The sequence below is a fragment of the Plasmodium gaboni genome, chromosome 1 (genome assembly GCF_001602025.1).
Source record: "Plasmodium gaboni strain SY75 chromosome 1, whole genome shotgun sequence".
Classification (NCBI taxonomy): Eukaryota; Apicomplexa; class Aconoidasida; order Haemosporida; family Plasmodiidae; genus Plasmodium; species Plasmodium gaboni.
The window spans coordinates 336,471-347,913 of record NC_031481.1 but is presented as its reverse complement, the minus strand read 5'-3'; the positions used below and the strand labels follow the sequence as shown (position 1 = coordinate 347,913).

General features: G+C 17.3%; 1 protein-coding gene across 1 annotated transcript, besides 1 other annotated feature; it reads right to left on the bottom strand.

Annotated features, from left to right (window-relative positions):
* Window positions 1-1,027: 1,027 nt before the first annotated feature.
* PGSY75_0112200 (multidrug resistance-associated protein 1) lies at window positions 1,028-6,475 on the bottom strand (the record flags this gene model as incomplete). Its single annotated transcript, XM_018783672.1, has 1 exon — window positions 1,028-6,475. One exon carries the CDS (start codon window positions 6,473-6,475, stop codon window positions 1,028-1,030), a length of 5,448 nt encoding a protein of 1,815 aa, XP_018643956.1.
* Window positions 6,476-10,528: 4,053 nt separating this feature from the next.
* Window positions 10,529-11,443: a sequence feature (interrupted by gap~centromere).

The window sequence follows — 11,443 nt, the reverse complement described above, 5'->3', positions numbered from 1 at the left end:
TAATATATTAATAGTAAAAAACATATACGCATTTTATTTGTAATTACGCAGGTAAGCATAAGTATTTTTTATATATTATATATATAATCTTTAATTATATTTTTTAATACAAAATTGATATATATATATATACATAATTTATATTATGTATATTATTATGGTTATATCTTTATTTTATTTTTTAACTAAAGTTATACCTTATTGACTTATTACTTTCGGTACAAACACAAAGAATTTTTCTTTTTTTTTTTTGTTTACACATTAAGTGCGAATTTATTAATATGATCAATATATATATATTCATTACACTTAAAAAAAGGTGAACTTTTTCATTATTCTTAAAATAATAAAAATATTACATATTATATTTTAGCTTTTTTTAAAATGTTTAGAGAGCATACCAATGGAAATTAAAAAAAAAAAAAAAAATACCTTATAGTTCACAATGTTTTATATTACATAAGGCACTTCTTTTAATTGTAATTTATATAGGAAAACAAAATAAGAACATATATGATCTAAAGATTAATTCTGATACAAATATATAAAATTGTAATCTTTTTTTTTAAAGCGATTATTTCTTTATAAAGAGTTAAATATAAATATATATATTTACATATATATACTTTTCTTTTCTTTTTTATTTTCTTTTTCGATATGTTATTACAATGTATATATTAAATTTCATAGTATTTAAAATAATGCTTAAAAAATTAAGGATAAGTATATTTATTTAAATACAAAAGGACAATATTGTTTATGAAATATAGGTTATATAGTATATAAAATTATTATCTATCTATAAAATATATATATATATATATATATATTTATTTATTTATTTTGAAAAATGATAGATGTATATAACAAAAAAAAAACAATGAGGGGATTTTATGCATTCTTGAAAAGATTAAAATATAGTTACTCTATGTCACTGTAACAATAAAATATAAAGCATATACATATATATATATATATATATGTTGGTATGTATGTGTGTAAGTTTATTCATGTAATAATATACCGATTAGTCGTCCATTTCTAACAAATGTGATAATTCAGATTGCGTTTTTACATCTTCGTAACTACAACGATAAGTTATTTCTCGCTTTCTTAATAAATAAATATAGTCACAACAAGACAAAGTATTTGCATGATGTGAAATAATTAAGACTGTATTATTTGCAAAATGATTTCTTATTATATAATTAAATGACTTTGCTTTACCTATTAAAAAACTATTTAATTCATCATTCGTTGAATTGTTTAAATTGAAAATAGGAATTTCATCTATTAATATAATTTTATATTTATGTCGATTTAAATAAAGTCTAACTAAAGATAGATATCTTATACAATCATTTGTTAATAGAATAGTATTATCATTTGATTGGTTTATAACTTTTGATGTTTGTATTATATTTTTATATTTTTTATAATTTAATTTCATATCTTGTTTATGCATATATTTATATAAATCGTTTTTACCTAAATTGATACCATTCAATTTTAGAGCATGAACAATTTCATCATCTGTGAAATTATTATATGGATCAATAAAAGTTCTTATATTCCAATTATAAAAAACAAAAGAAGATTGAGGTAAAATACCAATAATACTATCTTCTCCTTTTCTATTATATGTTCGAATATCTCTTCCTTCTATTGTTATTTTTCCTTGTGATATATTAATTAATCCTAAGATAGATAAAAGTATAGTACTTTTTCCTGCACCTGATTTTCCTACTATTCCAATTTTTTCATTTTTTAAAGCATACATATTAATATTTTTTAATGATGGTTCTTCATCTATGTATTTATATGTACCATTAACTAAAGGAATTTTTTTTTTATAACTTATATATACATTCTCAAATTTAATACCATACTTTTTTTCTGATTCATCATCCTGAGATCTATTTATAATTGAAGATAAGGATATATTTTTATTTTCTATTATTGAAAATATTTTATCAGAAGTACTTTCATTCTTTTCTTTATACGTCTGTGTTGTTATTACATTTAATTCATTTTCCTTATTCATATTCATAGAAGCATTTTCTTGATTAGAAATTTTAGCAAATTCTTCTAACCTTTGAACACAGCACATTTCTTTCTCTATGTGAGTATAATCACATAACAAGAATTTTATAATAACACCTAGTCTAGCAGAAAAAGATATACAATATCCAAGGGTACTCAAAATTCTATCATAATTTTTTTCTTCATATAATTTGATTATTCCACTTGAATATAAATGAGGATGCATAATAATATAAGTAGTTAATAACAATATAAAAATCTTAATATAAAGAGATGCCCAAATATTTATAAGCCATTTTATAAAATAATTAATTCGAAAATTGATTATATGATGTTCATATATATCCAAAAGATATGTATTTTTTTTATATATATTAATGATGTTTTTTCCTGATAATGCATTACTATAGATGTTACATAAAGGAGTATGACATGCTAAAAACAACCTTTGTGATTCTTTACAACCTCTTGAAAATCTTTTGAAAACAAAAAAATATATTAATATAATTACAAAGGGGAAAATAAAAACACAATCTCTTAGCATATAAATAATTAATAACGATGATAAGATACAACGAAAAAAAATGAAAAAAGCTTTATATATTCTCTTTAAAAATCCATAATCAAATGCAGAGATATCAATAATAAATCGATTTATTATATTCCCTAAATTATTATTATAAAATATATACAATGGTGCATTTAATATGCTACATAATATATTATTATGTACTTTTATTGCTGATGTAATATTTCCATATATGATCATAGCAAAACATATACCTGATGTTATTAATGATATAATTGGTAATATTACAAAATATTCCAAATATCTTGCTTGCTTTTGTAATATTATGTTTGATTGTTCTTTATTATTTTTAGAAATAATACTCATCATAGTTAAAAAGACAAATTTTATTTCATCTGTAAAAATAGATATAAGCATAAATATTACTACAAAAGTTAATAATACAAATCCAACCTGTTGAAAATACCATAAATATGTTTCTAAACTTATTGAACCTTTAAAACAGGATGAATTATCTTCATATTTAATATTATTTGGATTATTTATCATATTACTTGAACTTTTGACAAAAGGCAATGATGAACTTTTATTGAATTTTTCATGTATATCTTTATTATATACAGGCTTTACATTTTCTTCTTTATCAGAATTATTACTAGTATTTGTATCGAGAGTATATTCATTTCCTAACGAAGAAACAGTAGCGCTATCATCTGTAAAATTATGCCCCAAATTAATGTCATTATAGTTTTTATGGTCATGATTCATATGAATATTGTCCTTATTATTGTTATTCATGTTCTCCTTTTTATAATTTTTCTTTCTCTTCTTCTTAATATACTCTTTATTTATACTATCAATTTCAAAGGAAACACTCTCTGTATTCCCTTTTACCAAATAAGCCTCCTTATATAACATTTTATTACTGTGTTTAACATTATTGAGTTCCACTTCATCAAACAATTTTATTCTAGTATAATCTATTGTATTTAAGTTTGAATAACACCAGTGACTTTCTTTAGTTATATTTAAATTGTTCTTTTCCATATATTCTGATATATTTCCTCTATATTTTAAAGTTTTATCCTGGATTTCAAAAATTTCCACTTCATATTGAACATTATCAAGAATATCTTCAATAAGAAAATTATCCAACGTACTTTTATTCATTGATATAATAAAACTACAATTATCCTTAAAACTTATATTATCTTCTTTACAAAATAAATTATAAAATATCTTTTTAGATATAGATGGATCTAAAGATGTAAATACATCATCAAGCAAATACAAATACAAATTATTATCATCCATTAAACATTTGTGAAGATAATTTTCATTGAATGGAATGTTATAGTTAACTAATTTACTTTTTTTATTATTATATGAAAAAAAGTTTTTATTATTTATTAAATCCTTATCTAAAATTTCATTTAGTTGTATAAACCTTTTTTCATAATTTTTACACAATTTGTACATATGAATATAATGTTCATATAATGCTCTAGCTAAACATATTCTTACTTTTTGTCCTTTACTTAAACTATGATCATCATTAATATATTTCATATCTCCATTTTCTATAGTACTCAAATCATTAAGTAATTCACTTTGTAATATAGTATATTTATAAATTAATGGATTATATTCATTTCCAAATAAAATCATTGATCTAATATTTCCCATATATAACCAACTATTTTGAGGAACATATAAGATTGGCATTTTTTTGAAAAAATTTTCAATATGCATATTACCATGTGTCATACTAAGATCTCCTAATATAGAATGGAAAAATGCACTTTTTCCTGATCCGACATTTCCTATAATTATTGCCAAAGAATTCCTTTTTAAATTAAAATTTATATTTTTTAAAATATTGTCATTATCACATTTATTATCATATGATAAACCAAAACTACAATTCTCTAATTTTATAATGAATTCATTATTATTTCTTTTTGCTTCGAATTCGTTACTCATTGTGCTATTACTACTATTGTGAATATTTTCATATTCTTCTTTTTTTTCATGTATATAATTAGCATTATAATTATATGTAGAATTACTTTTATGTTCCTGGAAACACATTTTTTTATCCGTATTATCATCTATGTTGTTAAATGAACCAGATAATATTTGTTTATTTATTATATTCTTATGATAATTTAACTTATGATAAAAGAAAAAATATTTAAACATATTTGTCAATTTATTTTTTATACCTTTTTTTAAATGTTTCAAATTATATGATGATGTACTATCATCATGAGAAGTTATGTTTTCATTTTTTAAAAACGTGCTATCCACTACAATATTATAATCTTTATTATATCTTGTACTGTACATAAAATAATTTTTTATATCATTATAAAATAAATGATCATTAATATAATTATTTAAACGTTTAATATTTACACTACCTTCCATTACATTATTAACTAAGTTTGGAAAATTTACCACATTCGAAATTAATATCTTATATACATATAAGGGCATAATAATTGATGTAAATTTAATTTCTTCTTTCTTATTTAATCTATCTTTTAAATACATAAAGAATATAACCACTTCAATTATATCAGACGAAACTGCACTTATAAAAACTCCGATGTTACTCAAATAAAGTCTTATTTTACAATATTTCATTTCTTTTATTCGAAATATATTTATGTATTTAAAAGCAAATGATTCCCAATTAAACATTTTTATCAATTTGAATTCTTTTAATACATGATGCATATTATCAATTCTTTTATCTCGATAAATTAAATATTTACTTTTATATAAACTTGGTAAAAATTCAAATAGGATCATTGTACTGTATAAAGCAATTGACATCCATATTGAAATTCCAACTGAATTGGATCCAATCTTTATATGAAATACATAAAAAGACATAAAAATTTTAATAAATACATTAAACAAATTAATACAAGAAGTAACAAAAAATGTTACAGACGGTACATCAGAAAACATAATATTATAAATGTTCACATTAGGTGAATTCCTATTTTCATTTAATGAATCGTTTTCCATTTTATTCCTACTTTTTATAAAATTTATTATGTAATCATTTTCCATAAAATTATTATTATTATTATCCATAATTTTATTATTATTTTTTATTCCTGATGAATAAGATGATACATTCTTACTAAAAAAATCTCTGCTTATCTCATCAATTTCTGTGTGTGAAGAAAATTTTCTATATCTATTATAAAGTTCATCTGGGTTTTTTAAATGATTGTTATTACTGTATAAATTAATTTTATACAAAAAATACATTAGTGATACTTCTAAATTTATTGTAAATAGATGAAAATAAAAATACAAAAGAGCTTCAAAAAATAAATGGAAAAACATTACCATCACTACCACTAACCCACTGAATACTTTGAAATCTTTTAAGAATGAAAGATAAAAAGGAATCTTTTGACCTTCTAAAATACGCATATAATAATCTATGAATTTCCCCCCCAAAGTAACAAGTAGTGTCTCTAAAATATAAAAGCTTATTATTAAAATTATTCGAAACTTAAATGTTTTCAAAATTGACCATAAAATATTATTGTAATAAACATTATACACTTTCTTTTCACTTGCATCATTTGAATTACAATGGTGTAATACATGTTCATCAGATGATTTTTTTTCATTGTAAATTTCATAGTTTTTTACTTGTATATCTCTTAAATTCTCTTCTAATTTAGATGCATAATATGGTATATTGAAGTTTCCACATATATTAGGAAGCTCTTGAACATTTCCTTTTAATAAATCATTTATTAACGGTCTTACCCAATCAAAAGTTGCAAAATTTAAAAATGACATATTTCGACAACTTTGTTTTTTTTTATATCCTTTATTTGATATTCCAACATTTTCCTTATATGTCGTCATATTTTAAGAAAAATGTATACAATAAATATGCATATAATATAATATATATATATTATGTGGAGCAAATATTAACAGAACATTTTTATGGAACCATTAAATAAATTATATTTATTATTATAAAACAACAATTTAATGGAATCACAAATTAACACATTCAAAATATATAAAAGTATAAAACTTTTTTATACTTATGAAATTTAAATATATATTAAAATACTTTAACTAATTTATTTCATATTAGTTAAAATGTTACTTAGATTAACAAATAAGTGTACCAAAATAAAGCACATTTAAAATAATAATAAAAATATACAAACATATAAACCAGTTATTAATTATGACAATTAAATACATTAAAATATTTAAAATGGTTTATATACTTTTATATTAATTAAAACATTACTAGATTTTTAAAAAAAATGTATCAACGAAAACACATTCAAAACAATATAAAAAAAAAAGTGTATTGTTATTTAGAAATATACTATGTTCTAAAATTCATGAAAAAGAACTTTAGAATGAAAAAAATAATAAATAAAATGTATATATATTAAAATAAAATCTAAGCGTTTCTAAATATTTAGTTTTTTATGTTACATTCAAATTTATGTAAAGTTTACATATAGAGAGAGTGTATTTTAGATAAAAATGAAATAAATCTAATAATAATACTAAATTGTAATAATTATAATATATACCAAAAATAATAGAAAATCACAATAATACATATAAATATATAACTATGAACCTCCTTTTGATTCATTTCAAATATTCATGGATTTAAGTTAGATATAAAAATTATAAATCTTGTAATGCTTAAAAGATACATTATATGGAAACACACATAAAACATTCTTATATTATTATTTTAAAAATATAATAAATACATAATAATAAAGATTCATTAAATAGAATAATAATATTATTTATTATATATACATATATATATATATTTCAATTGCAAATCTTATACATTTCAAACTTCTAAGGTTATATTGCACTAAAAAATAATATTATTAATATGAATAGTTTATTAATATATTTTTTTTTATTAATTTTATTCAGGTGAATATATATAAGTTTATACTTTAGAACCCCTTTTATTATTATTATTATTTTTTATTTTTTGTGTTATTGGTTTTTAAATACACAAACTATAACATATAATTTCTGTGTTTTTCATTTTTCCATTAATTTTTAGATAATATTTAATATTTTCCTTAATTTCGAAAAAAAAAAAAAAAAAAAAAAAAACTTATTATTTTAAGGTTTATTTTTTAAGAAAACTTCATATATTTTATTTTACAATATAAATTGTTTCTTGGTTCCATATATGTAAGATTTATATTTTTCTGTTTTGAAGTTAAAATGTAATTTTATTACATATTTTGTGTTTATATTTTTTTCTAAATTTAACAAGTAATTATAAAACTTTTCTATTTATCTTATTTAAAGAATATTCCAATTTTTTTTTTTTTTTTCAAAAATATAGCTTTATATTTACGTATTAATTTTGTTTATTATTTTCTAATACATGTTACTCTTTTTTAACATTTATTTTTTTTTCAATAATAATATTAGTACTTTTTTCCGTTGTTCTAGATTTATTTACTTTTATATTATATTAAAATATACATTATAATTATATATATTTTCCGTGAAATATTAATTGTGTACATATTATTTGATCCTACATCTATATTAGATATAACTTTTTTTTTATTTTTCTATAATCTGAACTAATTACATTTTTATAATAAATTATTTTATATTTATAATAATGCATTAGACGTTTTTCATAATTTTGGATTTAATCTATAACTAATAAATAAAAAATTATTATGTTCGATTCTATTCAATAACATCTGCGTAAAAATATTTAAAGCACAAATTACATAATTAAAAAGAAAAATTATTAAACTTAATTATGAACATTTATTATATATATATATAATATATATTTATTCATATTTTTTATTTTATTTTTGTGTAATGAAATTTTTAAAAATTCCTAACGGAAGAATTTAATAGAATGTTTCATTTGAATTATTAACCTCGAAATTGTTTAAAAAAAAATTAAAAATTTATTTACAATAAGATCATTGACGATGACTACTCAAAGTATATAACACTAAAAGTACGTTTTAAACTTGAAGTTATTTTTCAATATTTCTATAAGTATTATATGATAGATATACATTAATAAAAGGTAAATGAAACATGGAAATTTTTATTTTAGCATATATAATTTTTTATATCATCATAAAAATTCTTGTAAAAGGAAAAATACGAAGTCTAATTAAAAATATAATGTATATATATATATATATATAAATAAATTTATAAATAACGAAATAAACGCTTTTTATGTAAATATATTATATGAAAATTGAATTTTATTTTCTCAAATATATGGATGGATAATGTTTTTTCCTAAATCAAGGACAACATTTCTTTCGTATTTGTATCTTTCTAATATCTAATATTCATTTTTCATTCTTAATTATCATTATAATGATATATAGAAAGATCATTTTTTTTTTATATTTGTTAAATAAAAAGACAATTTGGAATTATATATTTAATAAGATTATATAATTGTACAAGATAAAAAATTTAGAATTAGCAGAAACTACATTATGTATAGATCATTGCATTGATTAAAAATGTACTTTGTCTATAATACTAACTACATATATAAATATATTTTGTAAAAAAAAAAAAAAAACATATATATATATATATATATAAGGTATCTCTGAAATCATTAACATAAAATTCACTTATTTATATTATCTACATGTAGTTTATATTATTTATTTTTTATTTTTTTTTTGGAATTTAAAATAAATGCACCGTTTTAAAGTTTTATTGGTATTCTTTAATATGATATATAAAAATACGATTAAATATATATTTCTTATTTTAATCTGAAGTACTTTAAGATATCATAATTTTTCTATTACAATAGCAATAATATATTATTCTGTATTTTTATTAATGAAATATTTCATTTTCACATTAATATTAAATATGTAAAAGATATTACATAAATAATTTTTTCTTTTCTACCTTACAATAATTTATTCATAGATATATATAAGTAATTCTTCCTTATAAAAATAGTAGTTCAATATACATTTTTTGTTGGAGTTGTGCTTTTTTTATAATAACATGAAAGATGAAAATTAGATTTTATTCTATATAATTTCCTTTTTTTTTTTAAATATTGTTAATTTTATACATATATCAGTTAATTTCAATAAAGGTTGAATTAAATATAGTTTCAATTCATAAGAATATTCATTTTAATAGAAAAGACAGTAATATATATATAAATGGAATTCTCTATATATATCATATATTTTTCTTCGTAGTTCTAAAGTTATTTAGTATTTATTATAAACTTTTGTCCTAAATATGTCTATATTTTTTATTCATATTTTATAATTTTTTATATGTTCATGAACTTTTTTTGTTTTATTTATGAAAAATATTATATAACAAAGAACAGATGAAAAATAAATGATTGCTAATCCTTATTTCACAATATAGCAAACTTATGTTATGTTAATAACGAAATAATGAAAGTGATACCAAAAAATAAATACTTAAAACGTTGAATATAAAAATTACATAATGATGTGAATTTCATATAATAACATATAATAAAATATTTCATTTTACAAAAAAACAAAAACCCTTAAATATAAGTATGCAAAATAATAAACTATTATTAAAACATTTACATAATAAGAAAACTAATATATGACATAAATAATTATATTTAAATAAATGTTTATAAAAAAGATAACAATTAAATAATAAATAACAAAATATAAAACATATTAAAAATTTATGTATACATATTATATATATATATATATATATGTATATCAATAAAAAAATCAATTGTATTATTTAATGTATTATAATTTCCATATAAAAAAGTAATAGTATATATAATTATTAAAAATAAATTATATTATAAAATTAAAACATAAATTTCCAATGTGTTAATATAAATAAATTTTTTATAATTAAAAAGATAATAATAAATATATATTAATAAAATTTAAATAAAATAAAGAAAAAATAAAATTAAATAAAGAAAAATTATAAATTATTAATAATTTTAAATATAAACTTTAATATTTATATTTAAAATAATTTAATTAATTAATTATAAATAAAATAATTTATTTAAAATATATTTAAAAAAATAAAATTAATATTTTAAAATTATTTTATTTAATTTATAAAAATAAAAATTAATATATAAAACATTTAATTAAATAATATACACACAAAAAAATAAATTTAATAATAATAAATACATAATATAAATTAATTAATAATAGTTATAAATAAAATATATAATTTAATTATAAATATTATTAATTAAATATAAATTTAATTATTAATTAAATATAAATTTAATATTTAATAAAAATAAATTAAATTTATTTAATAAATATATTATTAATTAAATATAAATTTAATATTTAAATAAAAATGAATTAAATTTATTTAATAAATATATAATTTAATTATAAATATTATTAATTAAATATAAATTTAATATTTAATAAAAAAATAAATTAAATTTATTTAATAAATATATAATTATTTAAATATAAATTTAATATTTAAATAAAAATAAATTTATTTTATTTAATTAATATATAATTATTTAAATATAAAAAGAATATTTTAAAATAAAATTAATTTATATATAATAATATATTAAATATTAATTTATATTAAAATTAATTAATTTAATTTTAATATTAGTATATTAATTAAATATAATAATATTTATTAAATATAAATAAAAAATAATATATTAATATATTTATATTAAAATAATAAATTAATTAAATAAAATGGATATATAATAATATATAATTAATAAATAAATAAATAAATATTAATTTAAAGTTAGTTTTATATATTATTATTATAAAA